Source organism: Nelumbo nucifera, chromosome 6 (assembly GCF_055504915.1).
Source record: "Nelumbo nucifera cultivar China Antique chromosome 6, China Antique-T2T, whole genome shotgun sequence".
NCBI lineage: Eukaryota > Viridiplantae > Streptophyta > Magnoliopsida > Proteales > Nelumbonaceae > Nelumbo > Nelumbo nucifera.
Genome location: NC_142654.1, coordinates 57,474,674 through 57,496,077, shown reverse-complemented (window position 1 = coordinate 57,496,077; position 21,404 = coordinate 57,474,674). Strand labels below are relative to the sequence as shown.

The 21,404-nt window shown below is 38.8% G+C and overlaps 2 protein-coding genes across 2 annotated transcripts; one reads left to right on the top strand and one right to left on the bottom strand.

Moving 5' to 3' along the window:
* The first annotated feature begins 322 nt into the window (after positions 1 to 322).
* LOC104601982 (inactive protein kinase SELMODRAFT_444075-like) lies at positions 323 to 7,447 on the top strand. The gene is made up of 9 exons (XM_010265510.3): positions 323 to 664; positions 772 to 905; positions 2,586 to 2,680; positions 3,360 to 4,399; positions 4,882 to 5,042; positions 5,675 to 5,751; positions 6,162 to 6,492; positions 6,641 to 6,904; positions 7,028 to 7,447. The coding sequence occupies exons 1-8, from the start codon at positions 448 to 450 to the stop codon at positions 6,785 to 6,787; spliced, it is 2,202 nt and encodes a 733-aa protein (XP_010263812.1). The 5' UTR covers positions 323 to 447; the 3' UTR covers positions 6,788 to 6,904; positions 7,028 to 7,447.
* Positions 7,214 to 20,219, bottom strand: LOC104601981 (extra-large guanine nucleotide-binding protein 1). Its single transcript, XM_010265509.3, has 8 exons — positions 18,304 to 20,219; positions 18,078 to 18,215; positions 17,879 to 17,983; positions 17,604 to 17,789; positions 15,032 to 15,215; positions 12,207 to 12,448; positions 8,997 to 9,160; positions 7,214 to 8,070 (listed from the first exon to the last, which is right to left on the bottom strand). The coding sequence occupies exons 1-8, from the start codon at positions 19,696 to 19,698 to the stop codon at positions 7,479 to 7,481; spliced, it is 3,006 nt and encodes a 1,001-aa protein (XP_010263811.1). The 5' UTR covers positions 19,699 to 20,219; the 3' UTR covers positions 7,214 to 7,478.
* Positions 20,220 to 21,404: the final 1,185 nt, after the last annotated feature.

The window sequence follows — 21,404 nt, the reverse complement described above, 5'->3', positions numbered from 1 at the left end:
AAATGCCATCCCTAGACTTTACCACCATATACGACCACTGTTAAGTGAAAAATGGACACTTAACTCTTCCACCCACAAACCATAAATGTCCAACAAATTAAAATACAAAAAAAAAAAACAATAAACTTGACAGAGTGAATTATGAAAATCAGAAATCAGACCACTAAAATTTCATTTTATCATGAATGATCTTACTGCCAGCTCTACTCCTCAGGGCAGGTGCCAGGCAGACACTTAACCATGGTTAACTAACTCTGGATTTATGTTTAGGCCCAATTTTTAAATGTTCGCATGTAATCTATATATTTATAGCACACCAACAAAGAAGGCAAGAAAGAATTCCTGTGTCCTCTCTCTTTCTTCTTTTTCTTGTTCTAAGCTAGGTTTTTTCTTTCTTCAATATAATTCCGTCGCATTTTCCGGTGTTCCAAAACTTCAGAGGAGCTCATGTTTCCGGTGGATACAACCTGGTCGTCCCATGTTGGAAAAAGAGGAGCAGATGGAGATCAGTACACTGAAAAGAGGATTCCAGAGCACGTAATAGTGGCCGTCAGAGCTGAGAAGGACATTTCCAAGACTGCACTGGTTTGGGCACTGTCCTGCATCGTTCGTCCTGGAGATTGCATTACGTTGCTCGCTATCCTTCCCCCCGAGAAAAACAGAGGTAATTCACTGAGCTTTCTGTTCTCTCTCTCTCTCTCTGGGCGTGTTAGTCTGTTGGTGTGTGCTTACTTAATTGCTTATAATCATAATATTGTGCTCATGATGCAGGTCGGAAATTATGGGGTTTTCCGAGATTGAGCGGAGATTGTGGGAGCCGTCAATGGGAGAAGTCTTCCGACTGGAAATGCCAGATCTCAGAATATTGTTCCAAGATGATGCTCCAAGTTCACGACCAAAACCAGGTGAGAGGCACAATTTACCAAAAACCAAACTGTTCGACCAACTTGCTTATATCTTTGCACCCATAAGCATTATGTGACAAAACACACCTTCAAATCAAAAGAATCGTTGTCCCAATGGTCTGACAACACTTGATTGGGTGTGTCAGAGTCTGTCACGACTCAGACGCCGGGATCTGACTGACCGGCAATAAGTTATGACGTCACTTGAGAAACGGAATCTTAACGAAAAAAAAACCAAAAAGGGGCTGTTTGCTTCGAGAAACCATGAACAGTGGGTAGGAAAATATGGAGAATATTTTAGCTGAGTTGGCTCTAGGTTGTTGTCAGTTAATCGGTGCAGCAAGCAACGGCTGTTTGACAGACTCCAACGGTCCAACCAATGTAACATTTGGGTCCACCCACTAACTGGCAGTCAAGAAATTTGCATAGTCTCCTCGGTATCACACTACCACTCACTGTCTGAGACCTTAGATCGTGTTTGGTTCCCTTGCCATTTATTTGAAAATAGTGTCATATCATTGTTATATAGTGGTTTATTCTGCAATGAACATTTATTAAATAAATTTGTTTCGACTTGTTTAAGAGCTCAATCATTGAAGAAAGTTTCATTTTAGTGTTTTTTCTAGGAGATGTTTGGTATGACTTTCGTTTATTTGAAAAGCATTTGTATTTGATAATATTTCCTATCATTAAAAATTTTAGGGCCCGTTTGGCAAGTCTTTTTGAGAAGATATTCTCGTAGTTCTGACGGTCAATAGACATACTAAACTTTTGATATAAGATCTGGGTAGCCCGAAGACCGTTTGGCATATGCACGTCTTTCCGTGCATTGTTTCGGGTCTTTTCCCGCGAGATTAAAACGTGAAAGACATAGGAAGCTTCATTTGAAGCTTTTTGAAATCAGCGCAAAATGGGCTTCGCACGTCTTTTGGTGACTAGATCTTTCGCATGCCAAACAAGAATAAACCGATTTTCGGTCTTCCCAATTTGTAAATAGCCAAAAGACCGTGCAAAAAAACATGCCAAACAACGCCTTAATATTTAATAATTAGGTATCATTAGACATCATTAGGCACCCCATAAAAAAAACAATAAATAAATACTTTAAATATTGAGAGAAATATTAAAATGAAGCTTTTTCCAAATGGTTGATTCACACAAGCTGATGAGACAAATGTTTATTTGATAAATCATTTTACCAAATAGCATTTCGGGATAAATGCGTATATATCCATGAGCTGACACCATTGTTTCAGGTGGAGGGAAACCATACCAAAGACCATCTTCTTTACTGTGCTTCTTATATGTGATGTATAATGGTACCTAGTTATCAAAAGCACAAAAAATACATTTATCAACCATTTTTTTTTCCTTTTTCAAGACAAATTCATACAAAATATTTAATTATTTATTAAATAAACATCAACAGTACAAACAATACCTTGATTGATGTCATTTTTTTTCTAATTGTCAGAAATGAAACAAATACACCAAGCCTGCTAAACTGAAGTTTTTTTCATTAGTCTGCACACTAATTTATTGGTAGTGGTTTACCTAAACGGATCCTAAGCTGATTTAAATGAAAACATCCATTGTCTGAACGGAATATCGAATGGGAAATTAATACGGGATGCTGCTAACAATTAACAATGATGATGGGTTGGGTGGTGGTGACTGTAGGTTAGAGTAAGCATCAAGGTGGTATCAGCTTCACCCGGTGGAGTGGTGGCTGCAGAATCAAAGAAGGCCGGAGCTAGTTGGGTCGTTTTAGACAAGTAATCTCACCAAAGTATTACTTTCTGTTCTTTATTGTTGTCACAGTTGTTGCTGGATTTGTTTAATCTTTTAGGATTTTGTTTTTTAATTAAATTTGCCTTTTATACAGAGTTACAAATCCTTAAATGGCATGAACCCCTTGAAATAACTCAATGAAAAATGAGACTCAATAGAAAATAAATTTCGGTCTTATACCAAGTTTGGAAGTACTTAAAAATAAGTATTTATTCAAATAAACATTTATTTTGGACCAGACTATACCAATAAGCACTTATTGGCGTTTTGAAAATAAACCTGAAATAAGAGAATAAGCACTTGTTCAGATAAGCCAAAATTTGTACTTATTTTTAAATGCTTATTTAATAATCACTTATTTCCTTTCTGCCTGTCTTGATTCCACATCATTTTGAAAATATCTATACTATCCCTATTTAAAATAAGTCTTTTTTTTTTTCAAATGCTCATGAACACTTCACTTATTTCTCAAATAAGAACTTCTAAACTTAACATTACACTCTATTAAAACAATTTTAAATAGTTAAAAATATATAAACCCTCTGTTTACAAAATATCGAAAATCAAAAGGAATGTCGTTTTTCTATAATCAGTACTCGTTTTTTTTTTTTGGGAAAATCTTCACATTTCTTTCCCTGTATGCATGTGTTTGTGTTTTGTCAGTCACAGACAGCTGAAGCAGGAAGAGAAGCATTGCATGGAGCAACTCCATTGCAACATTGTAGTGATGAGACGTTCTCAACCTAAAATACTCAGGCTCAAATTAGAAAGCTCATATGAAGTCCAACCCCCTATCTCTTCCTTCCCAACTCCAGAATTCGATGACGAGAAGTCGCCGGACGTCAGGATCAAGCACTCAACCCCTGTGAGCAGCCCCGAAGATAAGAAAACTTCCTTCTCCAGGACCACCAGCACCACCACCACTAGAGAAATTTGGGTTTCGAGTTCCAACAACAAAGGTGCTTCCCCTTTCTTTGAAGGTCTCAACAAGAGAAAGCCTGGATCTCTAAATGAACGAGTAGGCTCGGATAACCGTTTCATTGTATTTGACTCGGGCGGCGATGCTCTGATCTCTCTGTTTACAAATTCTACGCCATCGGCGGCTCGTAACCAGAAGAATGTCCATTGGGTTCCCGAAAGCCACACCGTCGATAAACGGAGCTCGACTATCAGAAACTACAAGAATACCCACAGCACCAAACCCCAGCCTTCTCGAGCACTGCTTGAAAAGTTCATTCAACTTGGCAGAGAATCATTCAGAGATAACCAAAGCCACCAAAGAGACTACGTTGTCAACTCCGACGTCAGAGGTGCAATGTCTTTGAGCAGAACATCTTCGGCACCTCCTCCTCTATGTTCAATATGTCAGCACAAAGGGCCGATTTTCGGAAGACCACCCAGATGCTTTGACTACAGAGAGCTTGAGGAAGCTACAGATGGGTTTTCGGAGGTGAATTTCTTAGCTGAAGGTAGGTTCAGTTTGGTTCACAGAGGGGTGTTGAGAGATGGTCAGGTGGTAGCTGTGAAGCAGCTGAAAGTGTCTGGGTTGGAAGGAGATGCCGATTTCTGTAGGGAAGTTGAGGTATTGAGTTGTGCACAACATAGGAATGTTGTGATGCTGATTGGTTTCTGTGTTGAGGATGGAAAGAGGGTGTTGGTCTATGAGTACGTCTGCAACGGCTCCATGGAATTCCACTTATACGGTAAACTCTTTATTTTTTCCAGTTTCTTCCTCTGCATATAAGCATATAAATAAGGATCTGTTTGGTTTGCAGGAATAGAGTATGGAATCAAAACCGGCAATTCCAATTTTAACTGTTTGATTGGGCGGAATTAGAATCCTATTTCTATTTCTTGTAGAATGGTATTCTCTTATTTGAAGGAATGAGGATTCCCTCCCCTCTCTTCCATTAGTTCTAATTAATTCTAATTCCCATTCCGGTTCCTATCTGAACAAACAGACTATAAAAACCAATCAATCCGATTCTAATTGACTGTGAATCAAATGGACCCTAAATCTATATGGGTGGTATTTATTAATGCAGAGAACCAAATGGACCCTAAACCTAAACCTATGTGGATGGTATTTGTCAATGCAGATAGAATGTATGTAGGGTCATGACTTAATGAAGGTGTCATATGGTAAAAGTTTCGTACTTTCTCAATGTGTGTGTTTTGTGCGCAGAAAATGAGAGCTCTCCTTTAGATTGGAACTCGCGTCTTAAGATAGCAATTGGAGCAGCAAGAGGTTTAAGATATCTTCACGAGGACTGCAGGGTTGGGTGCATTGTGCACAGAGATATGCGCCCGAGCAATATCCTCCTCACCCATGATTTCGAACCACTGGTACTTGATTTTGTTTTTTCTCTTGATTTGTTGATATGATTCTTGCTGGTTGGAAATGACTAAGGACCCGTTTGTTTTGCAGGAATAGGGGTTTGGAATCGGAATTGGAATGGGCTATTCCGATTTTAACTGTTTGGCTGGGTAGAATCGGAATAAAGACCCGTTTGTTTTGCAGGAATAGGGGTTTGGAATGGGAATTGGAATGGGTTATTCTGACTCTAACTGTTTGGCTGGGTAGAATCGGAATTCCATTCTCATTCCTACTAGAATGACATTCCCCCATTTGAGGGATGGTTATTCCCTGCCTCTCCCTTGTGAATGAAATTTTATTTCTGGTGATTCTAATTTTCATTCTCATTTCTGTCTGAACCAAATAGATTATGAGAATAGACCATTTCAATTCCGATTCTGAAAAATTTCGATTCTAATTCCAACTGCGAATCAAATGGACCCTAAAAGATTTTTTTTTCTATACTGTCCTCCTTTCATTGGCCAAAATTGTTATTACAAAAACTCGAGTATGAAGCCTGTGTGGCTGTGTATCCCAGCTCAGGCTTGCCATGTGCATACTAATACTTTGATCAAGTTGGAAAATAGTCCAAACATTAACGTCTAACCCTTTGATTTGTTAGGTTGGAGATTTTGGACTGGCCAGGTGGCAACCATCATGGGATATTGGTGCCGACACATGTGCGATTGGAACTCTAGGGTAATCACAATATTCAATCTCTCCGCCTGATACTTCTTCCCTGTATTCATAAAGAAAGTCTACATTTGTTTAATTATCAGTAACGCAAAGGCCCAGTTCGTTTTCACTTACTTGGCTAAGCAGAGTTTACTGGGCAAATGTGTCTTTTATCAGTAGAAGGATAAATAACTTATCCACCCTCGATGGAGGGGTAATTGATAGATAGATACCCTTGGAAAAATTCGATTACCATGGGACCAAGTATAGAAGCATAAGAACACAGGGATCGTGATCAATTACCTGATTGACAAACGATCGAGGCCAAAGGGTGGGAAGCCCTAAGAAACTGCTCAGGATTTCTGTTGCATTATAGGCATAGTAGGTAGCGGTTGCACCGTTGCACTAATATTCCAATACAAATTCAATTCCAGGTATCTCGCACCGGAGTACACTGATGGCGCAAAACTCACAGAGAAAGCTGATGTATATGCATTTGGCATGGTGTTACTAGAGCTAATTACAGGGCGAAGAACAATCGACTTAACTCGTCAAAGTGCGAATCAGTTCCCAGCAGATCTATCCCTCTCCATGCTGGCCCTAGAACAAAGCCATGCCTTAACAATTAATTATCAATTGCTGGATCCGCGCTTGGACTTGGACCAATTGCATAGTTATACTCATACATACCAGCTTCAAGCGATGGCTCATGCTACTTCATTGTGCCTATGCCGAGACCCAGAATTCAGACCTCCTATGTCGAAGGTAATGCTACAGAGTACAGACCAGACTGCCCTCCAATATGTAAAATTCCGTTTCTGACTTCCCTCTGTGCCACACACAACACTTTCGTCTCTGCCTCTCAGGGTGCGTTGGCCCATTATACTGACTAATTTTCATTTTGAATGATTAGATCCTAAGAATTCTAGAAGGAGATGCAATGATTCCTCTGGGTTCCGAGCTTGACTCAGTTGGCAGTAGAAGTGCACGAATGCATGTTCCAACTAAACTTCAACAAACTGAATCATTCAGAGGTCATTCTCGTGCACTTTCCCAGTAACCAAAGTGGGCTGTGGGCATTTGCGTTGGTCTTCATGCATGCGTTCTGAAGACGAATCACTCTTCCCACTATGTAGGCTACGAAAGCCAAGTTACAACGGAAAATCTCATCTTCCAAGTGAGTCTAATCAAATACGTACTCTTTAATAGCCTCTCTAATCAATCAATAGTCATGCTGGAATAAGTGCAGTGATCAATGACACGAAATAAAAACTGCTCTTCTTATTTTAAAAAATGGCAGGGAAACGTCTCACAGCCTCAGTCAGGACCCGAAAGATGGCAAGCATTCAACGACAATGTTTTCCATCCCCACGTGGAGAAGATTATTCAAGACTCCAAATGGATTTCAACTACAATGTTTTCCATTCACAGAATCAACGCCAATTTGATGATTTTAACCATTCAGCCCATCAGAACTCTTATGAACTTTAATGAAATGTATTTCCTATAAAATGTTAAATGACAACCGAAGAAATATGGTGGTTAAATGAGTTTTGCAAAGCAATAATTTTGTCATAGGAGATAATACTCAATCCCAAGGATGGAAGAGCATCCTTTGGTTCATCCCATGCCCCAAAATAGGGTTGTAATTGCTCGTGGAATGTAATTCATCTTTACTTTTCCTATACACCAATATATATACACTGGACATTGATAAACAGACCCATTTACAAGCTACTTCCATCTAGACATCAGTGAGAGAAGGAGCTTGCCTCAGTACTGTAATTTGATAGCTCATTCATACTTAAGTTCTCTCTCTCTTCATCCCACTTCAGAATCTCCTTTGCATATCTGAGAGCTTCATCAACGGTAGCAGGCTCCCATGCATTCGCTAGAGAAACATACAGCTTACGTCCAGTAAGAGAATTGAAGAGTCTCTTGAACTTTATGGCTATGTAGTAGAAAGCAAGCTGAGAGAGCGAGGGATTACTATTGACACTATTACTGTTTCTGTTGGAACTATGATGGCTTCTCACTGGATTGAAGTCATCAAACCACTCACATCTGGTTAGCGGGACCTGTTCAATCTTCTCCTCTAGCAGATCAAACTTGTTGAGTATCAGAAGAAATTCCATCTGATCAAAGGTTGGATGAGAGACGATGCTTTCAAAGAGCCTCTTGCTTGCCAACATCTTGTTCACAAATGACCCACTGCCATCATCACAGAATTGATCATAGTCGCTCAATGAAACACAAAAGATGACAAGTCGAATATCTTCAAACATCTCCAGCCACTTGCAATTTTCTCCGAGGCCTTTTGCATGTACTCTAATTAGTTGGTACCTGCAAATTACCAATCAATAAAATGTTAGCAAAGACCGATGATACATATCTGTTGCACAAAACCTAGAAATACAGATTCAAGTGGCACCCAAAGATGAAAGAAAAACAGAGACAAAGAGAAGCAATCAAAGAGGACACACAGATTTACGTGGTTCGGCTTATAGCCTATGTCCACCAGCAAAGGAGGAGAAGAAATCCACTATGTAATCTGTCATGGAGAGGAATACAGAGTTGTACACACAACTTCACTCACAGAAAACCCTAAACCCCAAATACATCCAAAGTCTCTCACTTCTCTCACAGACAAAAGACTAGGCATACAAGAGAGAAAACCCCCGAAATACATAGCTCTTCGTATTCTGTTTGGACCCATAAGCTAAATATGGATTGGGTCTGTACCTACCCTATGCTTCCACCAAAAACCACTATGAAATTTTGCCTTCAGGTTTTTCTCAACTTAATTCGGAGCGGGTTGCAACAAAGAATTCAAGGCACAACCATAACAATATCGATAAAATACTGTCAAAAATCTTCATCATCACCAAATAGAGGAAATTTGGGATGGAACTGGATCCACTTCAATCCTCACTTCCATTCTTTGGGACACTTCAATCCTCACACTTCCATTCTTTGGGAAGCCAACTTGTGAACTCTACTATTTAGCACCTAAATTAAATATGTTCCAAATGTGTGGGTGGAGGAGCCAAATTTTGATGGATCACAGCAATAGGATCTCAACAAATGCTAGTTCAGTAGGCATCTCCACTAATCATTTGCTCTTAGGCATCCAAAAGAATCTGATCAATTAGATCATCCAATGATTGGATGTTGGCTAAGAAAGTGTCCACTAGGTTATACCCACTCATGAAGTAGGTTTTACTATTCAAGCAGGAGCAACAATCAATTCATGAAGCATGGTCACCAACCTTAACAAGGAATCATTCTGATCAGCAGTCTCACTACCATCATCATTTGCTGACTTGGGGAACGAGAAATCCATGCAAGCAAGTCCATTAGATGAAGTTATCCCCTCAGCATGTAGAATGTCCTCATTGGTGGGCTCATAATCTGTTCTTGATATATCAACAACCTGCAGAGAAAGATAAATTTAGAAATCTAATGAACCTGCATCTACATAAATTATGGTTATGAGTTACAATAACTTGTCTCCCTACACTAAACTGATTGAAATTCAAATATGAAAATATGGGAGAAAAGGAACACGAAAACCAAATCAATCAACAAACCAGACAGACAAATTGAATGGTTAAAACTTTCTAAGAAGACAAAATTGCTTGAAGATCAGGATCAGTTTGTTCTCTGGATATATAGGATCTGCAGTGACCTTGGTCATTTAGGCTGTGTTTGTTTGTGGTGTAAAACCCCACCAAGGGAGTTTCACACCGAACGGTATAAAACCTCTAAACTGTTGAACTTCAAAAAACATGATTATTGATGTAATATTACATCGATTTTATCAATGTAGTATTTACATTGATAATCGATGTAAAACTCAATTATAAGTGAGGTTTTAGATCGACTTACGATGTAAAACTCCATTCCATCCAAAATGCCAACAAATCTGAACCGGGAGTGGAGTTTTACATCGATCTTGATTTACACTGCAAACAAACGCCAATAAAACTGAACCGGCGGTGGACTTTTACATCAATGAGGTTTTACACCGCAAACAAACACAACATTGATGTCAAAAGTGAAACTGAGTAACTAAATTTTCAGATTTTATTTCCTAATTTGGCTCCTTGTTCCAGATAGCTTTACATCTTTGCAAAGTCATGCCATTTTCTGACAGTTCATCAAAATTGCATCCCTTACCATTACTGGCAATGTACAACAAAGCTACATCAAAAGAAACCTCTCTGTAAGTTGCATCCCCAAGTGCAGTCAAGCCTCAAGTGATAGTATAGATCTATATGGGGTTATTGACTTTTTTTTTATCAATAGGGTTAGTGACATTTCTTTTCCCTTCTTTCTCCCCCTCAAATCAGACTGATTAGAAGAATGACTTTTCTGGTCCAGTTGGTTTTTAAGAAACCCAAACCTTTTCATGCATCATTTTTTATAGGTAACAGCTAATTGGTTTGAATAAAAGGATTCTGTACATATCCAAGATTTAACACCCCTTTACTGGTCCACTTGGTCAGTCTCAGCCACCCAACCCTTTATCTCGTTATTATTTCTTCAAGTTGATCTTACAAGGTTCACCAATGGTTGAATGTGGCACCCACCTATATGCACTCCCACTCTCCCAGCATTCTTGTCATTTCCTTAATGTATCCACCTTTCAGGTTTCACTGACTCAAAACAAATTTGACTTGGAAGCTCAGAATAGAGATTTTTTTGATTGGTAACATCTATACATTTTATGGACATCCATAACATAATTAATAAAGTACAAAGGGAATATGTGCTTAGCACCCACCAAGATTTCATTCCCCACTACACCTCCCATCAGAATACAATGCTATTCAATCCCTTAAGCCTTCACTAAACCCAAGGAAAAGGCAAGCACCAAGCAGATCGCCTCTCAACATTCTTATTGATGTTGTCTCAATGCAGAGTCCCCAAAACCTATGATAGTGGTATCACAACTATGTTTTGAAAACCAATTGGTCTAATCACTTTCATGATTCAGCAGCTCAACCTGTGATTTCAAATGCCATCATAGATACAGTACCAAAAATAGAAAAGAACTAGATAGGGAACAAAAGGAACTTTTTTGTCTTTTGATAAGCAAAAGCTCTCGGAGGTTGTGATGTGTGAAGAAATCAATGGATCTATAGTAATCCTATAGGCGAATATGTTTTATGCTGTTGGCCCATTGACAACTGGGTGATTCTTTTTTACTAGATTTCCTTATCCTGTATAAATTACTCTCTATAGGCTTTACAGACTTTCCCTTCTCTTTTACATAATAAAACAAAATTGCATTAAAAGAAAAGAAAATAGGTGTAAAAGCTCTGTACAGGCAACAACCCAGATAGGCAAAAATAAAGACACTAAATATAGCTGGGAGCAGCATACAGAAAAATCCAACCCTGCACCAAAAATCTCCTATACATGAACCACCATACAAAAGGCACCTACCCAAAAATCAGCTCCAAAGGACCCTTCCACAGAAAAAAAAAAAAAAAGCAAAGAGACCACCACCCTTCCCTAGATCCACTTGGATCCAACTTCCCTCTATGGCCTCTCCATCTTGGACTTGCATTTGGAGTTCACACCTTTTCTTCTTTAGTATAAATGCATATTTTCAATCAGAAAAATAATGTACATTCATTAATGTAAACCAAAAGCAAATATACAAAATGATTGTATGCAGAGGGATACACAATAATACCATAGCCTAAAATTATCAATATATATCATAGCCTATCTGTATGTAAATGTTAGTCCCACTCCCACCCCACCTATCTGGGGTCTTAGGAGGGGTGGACTGGATACAGACCTAACCATAGATCTTATAAGCTTGGGTAAATAAAAGAGAAGATAAAGAGAATAGGGGAAAGTGGCATGAATCAAGTTTTGAGTAAAAGTGACACCAGTCAAGTTTGTAAGATTGGCATTCCAATTTGTGTAGATTCACCACTGTATTCAATTTCATGGAGTTTTAAAGATGCAGGTTTTTACTATAACAATTTGAGCAAGTCTGTTCTTACTTTCGCCACTAGGTTTTAAACATGCAGGCATTCAGTTTTAGTGCTCACTACAAAGCAATGTTGTACTATTATGTTTAGCTTTGTGTCCAATATCCACTATTTTGAAGTGAAGATCCCAGAATGTGTACCAAATGGAAAATGCCCAATTAGAGAACCAAATCTCTGGAGTGGTCAAGTATATCTGTTAGGAGATAGCTTGCTTGTATGAGCAGTATATCAAAATAACAATAACAATAACAATAATAATAATAATAATAAATAAATAAATAAATAATGTTACATATCAGCACCTTTCTGTAAATTTGAACCCATGACGAGAAGAAACATAGTTACAAGGAGAACCATCAGATGCGGTGAATAGAAACAGGAGATTTAACAGGAAACAACATTATAAGCATAATCTGCCTAAAATTGCAATGCAGATAAAACCAGCAGAAGAATAAAACATTAACTTACATGCTCCAGGAAATAACTAGCAACAACAGGTAGCATTTGCAGTTCACTTCTCCGCTTGTATGTGGCCTGAATTGCTGTATCCTTCCACAGCTCCTCAACCAATGGTGCATATTCTCGAGTAGCAGCTGGGAAAATGGCTTCCAAATTACCTGACACCATAACCTTGAGAAGCCAATCGGAGAATGCTTTCAACCTTGGACCAATGGAATAGATAGTTTTTTCTTCATTCTCCTTGACATTTCCTGTTGTTAATTAGATTTCACTTTCAGATTCCTCGGTATAAGCAAGACATCAAATCAAAGGTCTAAAACATGCTTTAAGTTAAAGTTGATTTTAAAAACTGACTACAAGAGATACTCCATAAATCAACTAAAACAACAGAAAAAAAAAATACTCCATTAAAAAATTCAAACACATAGGAGGGGATGGGGCTAATTCATCATCCCTACAAGGGGCAGGGGAAAACGCATTAAATATACACAGAAACTAAAAGTTCGAGAAACCATAGTAAACACGTTTTGTGGAACCTAGTATCATTTTTTATTTGCTGGGATTTGTTCAAGGAAAAGAACCATGGTATTTTTGAGCCAAGTAAACGTGATCCAAGGAAAATACAATTACAGACAGATGACCTTTTATAGTATAAATATTGAAAGATTTTCACGTCTTCAAATTTAAGACCTTTTGCAGACATTGGGAACAAATATTTTTTATTCTTCTTTTGATGCACAAAAAGATATACATGTAACTACAAAAAAAGATGTACATGGTTCTTAAACTTTAATAATTTAAAAAATAGTAGATGCATAATTCATTAGAAATAGTTGATGCCTAATATGTGAAAATTGCATAGTGCTTTAAGAGTGTACAAACAGCAAAGGAGTTTGGGGGCCACATAATAGTAGATAAATAAAGTAAACCAGACCAACACTCTCAGAAACCAGTAGTGGTGGATGCATAAGTAAAATAATTGACGTCTTTTATGTGAATTTCACTTAAGTCTCCGCTTGGTTTGTGAAAAACTACCAGGAAACATGGAATATTCTTAAAAGATTCCATTTTCCCATGCTTCTTTAGCGAGATATAGGTGAATGGAACAAGAAAGTTGTGGGATGTAACTTCTCAAGTTGGGATGCAGGATCGCACCAAAACGGTGCAACCCCAGTGAGAAAGGAAAGTTGAGAGAAGATTTTGTGGCTTGTCAGACCCTTTCACTCTCGAGTTAAGATGCAGGAGCTCGGACTGGAAATCCCGTAACCTTTGAGAGAGAGCTTAATGCAGGAGGTGAAGAATCAAATTTGGAATTTTCTGTATTTCTGCATATTTGGACAGTATGGGTATTTTCGTCATTTTGACCAGTCCCATGTGGGCTTGCTGTATGGAGTGATTCCTACAAACCCTAGAGTGATTCTAGGACCCTTGGAGTGACTCCTTGGGATCTCTCTCTCTCTCATGATAGTTTGACCAGTCCCATGTGGGCTTGCTGTATGGAGTTATGGAGTGATTCCTACAAATACTAGAGTGATTCTAGGACCCTTGGAGTGATTCCTTGGGATCCCTCCCTCTCTCTCTCTCTCTTTCTCTCATGATAGTTTGTTCTAGCCCTACTGCATCGGAGCTCTCCTTTTCTCTTCCCATTATATTTTGTTCTTTTCTGCTACATCTTTTTTCGCCAACCATCCAGCTCATTGTGGTTCCTAACTGCACCGCCTTAGCCCCTTCCACTCTCAAAGATACTTCATCCATTCTCATTGAATATTGATGCCTGAAACCTCAAAATCAACCTACAATGAAAGCATCAGGTTTCTCTCTCATATTCTTCATTTCCTGCTTTTTATTATCTTCAGTTGCAGATCTGACCGAATAAGATTTTACAGCATTCAGTCGGTCAAGTCAAGCAATGAGGGAACCCCCTCTATTTCTGTGCTTCATTTTTTCTTTTCTAATCAGGAGGTTCAGGTAGTGTTCAATCAGCCTTAGTGTTGTGCTGATTTGAGCACTGAATCATTGAAAGCACGGTAGTCTGAATCACAGAACCAAGTACCAGAACTGATTCTCATTTGGTTCTAACATATGAAATTTACATAGTTTTCTTTAACGGTAAATCACATAAACTGATGCTTTGAGTCTAATTCTGCAAGTATCTAAACTGATTCCCATTTAATTCTATCTTGCTTCATATTAAATACAGTCTGAAAACTCTATGTTTAATCAGTTCTGTTTATGAGGGCATACAATAGTACAGATTTGGGTTGTGCTCTTTCAAAGTAATTTTAGCAATTAGTGCTTGATTGCTTCAATGGAACCAATTTTGTTCTCTTCTCATTTTGGTATGGATTGGTGGTTGTAACTCTGTTCCCTGCTTGTTTTAAACTTTGTTTTTATGTAGTTTGTTCCAATGTATTTTTCTCAACATTTTTTCACAAATCAAACATAGGAAAGGAATATTCCTACTACTCTCCATTTCTCCCTTGTCTAACCAAACAATGGAAGATGAAGAATTCACACTTTCTCATGCCATCCCATCCCACCCAAATCTTCCCACAAACCAAATGGAGGCTAAGAGATTGATTTTAGAGTTTTAAGGTTTTATATACTTCTTCAGGAAAGTTTCCCTTACAAATTATTCATTCAATTTACGAAGAATATGTCTGTGAATCAATATATATATATATATATATATATATATTGATAAGTAGTTTGTGAAACAACATATTGAACAATGAGCATACAACATCTGCGTGTCCTTGACTAAAATACTGAAAAAATAAAATGGATAACTTTAAGATTAAAAAACCAAAAGGAAAAAGACAATAGTTCCATACCAACATCATCAAACTGATCAAGGGATTGCTTTTTCTTCATTTCATCCAGGCTTTCTTCCTCAAAACGTTCACATCCCTCAAGCAATATACCAAGATACTTATATACATTGCTCTGGATCATCAACTTAATATCTTGGCGCTCATCCTCTGAGAAAGGGATTGGTTTGTTATACAAAATCTTGGCCTGAAATAAGAACGTAATGACTCAGGCTGCCAGTTCCTTAAGTTCAGGGGAAAAGGCAAACACAATGCATCATTCAAGACAAAATTTTTCATCAACATAGAAGTGAACACTATTGACTTGAGTCAGCCCCTTTAAGATTTCTTGGTTCATTAATACTGTAGGCCAAATTGTTTCAAGCAATAATTACTCTCTTTTTTCTACAGAACATAACACCACCCACATAAATTATGGACATCTTCAGATAGCTAGTTAAAATCCATTAGAAAAATATGAGAAAACCACCATAGCTTTTTTTATGAGTAAAATCAACATAGTTATTCTCAAACTTCAACTTTTTATATTTCATAAACTAGAAAAACAATGTTAGAAAGGATTCTCCACTGAGTATAGCTGTATTCAAGAAGTGCTTTTATATCAGCTCTATACCCAAGAAATATGTCTTGCTAATTTTTGCAAGGAAATAAAAGTTAACGCATCTGTCATTATAGATGATGCCAAAGTGGGTAATGAACTTGATTTAAATAGCAATGCTTGCAGCATTGCTATTAAGGAATTTGGTAGTAACAAAAACTAAGTTTTTGTTTTTTTCCTTTTTGTTCTTCTATTGGTACAAGAAGATAATAATTTGATCAAGGTGGTTAAAGCCTCTGATGGAAACAACATAAACTTGACCAGGAAAGAAAAAGACACCTCAAGAAGCGACCCATGAAGAAGTGCTGGTGGTACCCATATGTAAGGTTGATTTGCCGGTGGCTTTTGCTAATTCTAAATTTTTAATTGGGTTTTATTTGACTAATTTACATTTAATGTTTTCAATTCCTTGGTTATATGGAGTCCAATAGCAATCCTTTACTTGACCTTCCGCCAAGCCACAGAACACCCAAAAATACAGTTCCATCCTCTCAGCTAAGTGATCTTCATTCCTTTTGTTGGTAAGGATCACAAGGTCTGGTCTTCCTAGTCTATGCTACTTTTCTCTTTCTATATCTTTCTTCATAGTGTTATATAAAGTTTCCAAAGAAACGACAATCTCCCTTTGCAGCCAATTAGAAGCTAATGACCCTACCTAAGTTTTGCTGATAAAGGGAAAAAAAACACTACCTAAGATTAAGGCTTTTGATTGGAGGTCACCACATAAAAGATCAATAGCAGTAGCATGTTTTGGGATACAAAAGGACAGTGATAAATCTCTTCATGTATGTCCAACATGCAAGGCAGTTGGGGAACCAATGAAACTTCACTTCATTATTTGATTCTTTCCTAGTGATAGCTTGCCAGTGGTCACTTTATAAATATATATTCAGGATTAGATAGGTAATCCTAAGGACATCTTAATTTCTTGTGGTGCCAGCCTTGGGGCATTTGGTAAGAGGGGTCTGGATAAGTGTGCCTCTTGCTTCCATATGGAGCATCCGGGAGGAAATAAATTCTAGGATCTCCAAATATAACCATGATCCTTTTCAACTTGACCTTGATAAATCATCAAGACGCACTGCAACCAGCAATTATCTCTTGATGAATCTATGGACTCCATTGCAAGAGGCCAATTTTCCAAGCCTAGCCCTTTAATTCATTGTCATATCTCTTCCTTGGTGATTTAAGCAATCATAATTTAACAATGGATATGGCACTAAAGTGAATGGAATAGGAAATTTATGTAGCTGATCCCATATAGTTGGGACAAGGTTTAGATGATGATGATGATCTCTGCTTTGGTCTTGCCTTAATTGGACAGCATTGAGCTTAACTTTTATGGTTACTTGACTGACAGACCAGGACAACAGAGTAATGCCTGGGCGGGACTAATTGTGTTTTCTCTAGTCCCATTAACCAAGGTCACTTGATTAGAGATAAGAAAGGCCCCTCTTCAAGGTCCAGAACTTCTATTTCATCTTTAAAAATTCCCACCCATTTTGTTGATAATAAAATTATTTTAAAGATTAGGCAAGGAGAAATGAGGATGAGCAGCATATATTAAGACAGTAATGTCCTACAAAAGACAATGAACCCCAAAACCATCCAGATCAACTGCATAAAACAACAAAAAGGACTGATGCAGACAATAAGCAATGAAACGTTCAACAATTGATGCAAGGATAGCCTCGGAATATTGTAATATGAATTTAACATCTACAGAGGGGTCTGTCCTCAGTAGACTTCTCTCCATAAGTCCCAATGAATGGATGAATGCCAGAATTCAAATTGTGTAAGAAGCTCTTATGCCACATTGCCACTTCATGGTGGTGATTTATGGATTGCTACTCTTGAAAATATAAGTTCTATTAACCAGTTAGAGCCTGATTTAAGGTTGCACACTTGCAAATCATGAGATAATGAAAAATAAATAATAAAATAATAAAAAGAAAACTAGATACAAGTAGGAGTTACCTGTTTAAATATAGTGCTTGTCCCACATCCAGAATATCCAGTTAAAAGAATCTTTTGGAGTGCTCTATGCTCAAGGTAGTAAGGAACAGGTCTGTTGACAAGATTGTTTACTTCTTCTCCACAAGGATTTGTAGTTTTAGAAGGAACGGGTAGAGACAGTACAGCACAGACAAGTTTCGTTCCAGCCTGAGAAGTACACCACCAAAAAAAATGAATAAAACTAGGAAAAGGAATAAGGAAAGAGATAGACATACAAAACCATGTTTAGACTGAACCTTTCCCCATATATGCCCTTTTATGTTCTTCTGTCCCTCTTCCTGGTAAGATCCATCTGCATTCACCCAGAAGTGAGGGTTCCCGGCACATTGGACTCCTACCAACTGCAAAGGTTAATAGAGCTTTGCTTAGTTTAACTATTGTTGAGTCAAGCTAGCCAATATCAGCATGACAAAATTGCGTCCAAGAAAAGAAAACCTGAAGCATCCGCAATTCTGATTTGGTAATCTCTCGGTTATTTATGAAAACCTTTGTGTTTCCATTGCTAGCATTTGCCGAAATGGTACCCCCAACGTTTAGATTGGGGCTAATAATCTTGCATGGCTTTTGTCCCTCCTGTAAATTTCAGTTAAAAGATATAATTACAAAATATGCAATGCTATTTACAAAACCAACATAAAGGTCAAAGGAATTCCACGCTTACCCTTCCCCAAAACCCAGATACTTTATCGTACCAATATCTTCCTGGTTTTAGCTTCTTAGGTGGGTTTGGGCAGCTTTGCAATAAAACCAACTCCTCTGGACAGAGCCTCTGCCCATTTACATAAATAAGATCTGCCTGTAGCTGATTCGTTTCGCATGACTTCTCAGCATTCATAATCTGTTGAACTTCCAACTCATTAAGCAGCCTTTTGAGCATTCGAGAGCATCTACCCAAGCTCTCACGCTTTGATTCATCAATAGGTAACCCAATGCAAGTGACACATTTCCTTCCTTCTGGCATTGATCCCATTGCTCTTAGCACACAGTTACTGCAATACTTTTTATTGCAAACAATGCAGGCCTCCTTATCCGTGAGCCGATTACCTTTGGAACAGCGATAGCATGCTCCTTTCTTTGTCTTTGTTCCAGGTCCTCTCTGTTCTTGGATGACTTGACCTTCGCCAGGACCAAATTCCTCATTTACTGAATCATTTGATTCAGCATCAAGAAACGTTACAATTGATGTTCGTTTGGCATGACAATCGGGATCGTTATTGAAATCATCACCCTTACTGGAAGAAATCTCAGAGGACAGAAAATGAGAGCTCTGTATCGACTCGGTGGAGCCCCAATCTGGTGGATTGATGTCATTTAGAAAATCTAAGCTCTCCTTGCAATCACCGGAAGGCCGCAGTGCACCTGAGCTACATGATGATTCATGTGATTCATCCCGGTTATTACAACACCCTAATGAACCCGAGACTCCTATTCCTCCTGATAACTGGGGGGAACCTTCATGGCCATTAGATAAACCCAATGTGCCCGAGCCATCATCAATCACGTCAGATAATTCACAGGACTGGTCATGGCCATTCGAGAAGGCCAGCGTGCCCGAGCCATCATCAATCACGTCAGATAATTCACAGGACTGGTCATGGCCATTCGAGAAGGCCAGCGTGCCCGAGCCATCATCAATCACGTCAGATAATTCACAGGACTGGTCATGGCCATTCGAGAAGGCCAGCGTGCCCGAGCTACTAAATTCACCGGACAGTCCGCAATCAGGACCATCTCTATCTCTCTGATCAAAGGTGATGACGGAGGTCGGAGAAACAATCTTGCGCGAGCCTTGGATTAGTTCTTTGGGGTGCTTCTTGCCGGAAGGATCCGGAGCAAGGAGTGGCTGGACAACCGGCAAGGACAGCTTATCTGAAAGAGAGGAAGAGGCGACCACAGCAGCGGTAGGAATCCGTTTGATGTCGATAGGGACAGCACGTGGGAGATCGTAGGTAACAGGAGGGCCGTGGTATTCCATAGCAAACGAATACTCGACCTCATCCTGACTGTGAGGGATCGGAACCCCAACGGGCAACATACTACTAAGAAGCCCCTTCATAGTTTTGCCTTACAAGCAGTTCAGCTGAGCTTTACGGAGAAACCCTAGCCGTAAATTCCAAACCCGTATAAAGCATCGAAGACAGCTAAAGGCTTCGTTTCTCAATCTTCGAAGCTAAGGAGGAGGCGCTCCAGGGAGGAGAGTTTTCTCTTTGAAGCTCCTCCATTTCTCTGTCAGTCTTGTTCAAAGAAAGACCCAAATTCCAAGCCTAACCCCAATAGAAGAAAAGCTAGATCCTAATGTCTGATGAACTGAATATTGTCGATGATTGAAAAGACAACCTCACTGCGAAACTCGGCAACAAAATTAAACAAAAAAGAAAAGCAAGTAGGAGACAGTCTATTCTTCTCTTACCGGTTAGAAGGAAGACGAAGCAGCGGAGAAGAGAAGAGAGGAGTCAGACGAAGGAGAGAAAGACTGAAAGACGGTAGTAGTCCGAAGCGGTTTTCTGACTCCGCGTGAGAGGAAAAATGTTTTTCAAGGAGTGGGGTTTGAACGAAAAAGACAGCACGACGCAAGAGAGAGAGAAAACCGAAAACCCAAGCTTAGGGGTTGAGGTGTGGAATCTACTTTTCATTTTCCGCTTTTTTATTTATTTTAATAAAGAAAGAAAATAAATTTAGCGGGTTTTTCCTTTTCCCGATGAAATGGAAAGTATGACGTGGCGGACATGTCGGATCGAAGGGTCTTTTGTTTTTGTCTTTTGTTAATTCTACTTGGGCCTGTGAATCTGTCTGTGACTCCTGTTTGCAGCTCGAAACTCGGAACTCGGAGGCCGAAGCACAACAACAACAACAACAACGTCCTTGGAATCTTCACTTGAGTCGTCTTCCTCTTCCACTGCAGTTGCACTCTCAGCTGCTAATTACTTACATTGTCCGGTTGTCTGTTATTATTATTATTATTTTTTTATCTCGTTTCATCTCAATGAATGAGGTTTTAACGGTGTAAAGATAAGTAGACAACAAAACATCTACTGATAACGCTACCCAGTTCTAACACGTGTATCAATCCGAGATGAATTCAATGGAGGACCCTACACACGAGTGAGACAACTGGCTTGGCGTAATTCGTAAGATTGTCAACTAGGGTGGTGTTTGGAATGGATGCTATTTTCGCAGAAAATATTTTCTCAGTTATTCTATTTGGTATCATTACTATTGCTGCCTTATACTCATTTTCAATGTTGCATTAGCACATTATTACTAACAATTAGACCTGTTCATGGGCCAGGCCGGGCCGGGTTTTCATTTGTCACTAATGAAAATATATTAGGCCCGAGCCCGAGCCCAGCCCGACCAACGGGCCTATAACATGGGCCCGAGCCCGCCCCTGGTAAAAAGCCCAAAACCCGAGTCTGAGCCCGAAGCCGACCTAATTGAAAAAAAAAACAATTTTTCCTATTCAAATTAGAATTAAAAATTCATATAGTATTTTTTTTCTATTTAGATGAACAATGGGCCTACAAGATGGTATTTTTCCCTTTCTTTTATATTTTAAAACACAATTTTACATTCTTAAATCAAAAAATTTATTCAAATGGACATAATCACATAACTAATTTTAAGTTTAATATTAGGTCGGACCGGGTTATTTTGACAAAACCCGAGCCCGACTTTAAGCCCGTGGGCCTATAAGCATGTTCAAGCCCGTCCGGGGGTCGGGCCAGGCCGGGCCGGCCCATGAACAGGTCTACTAACAATGGT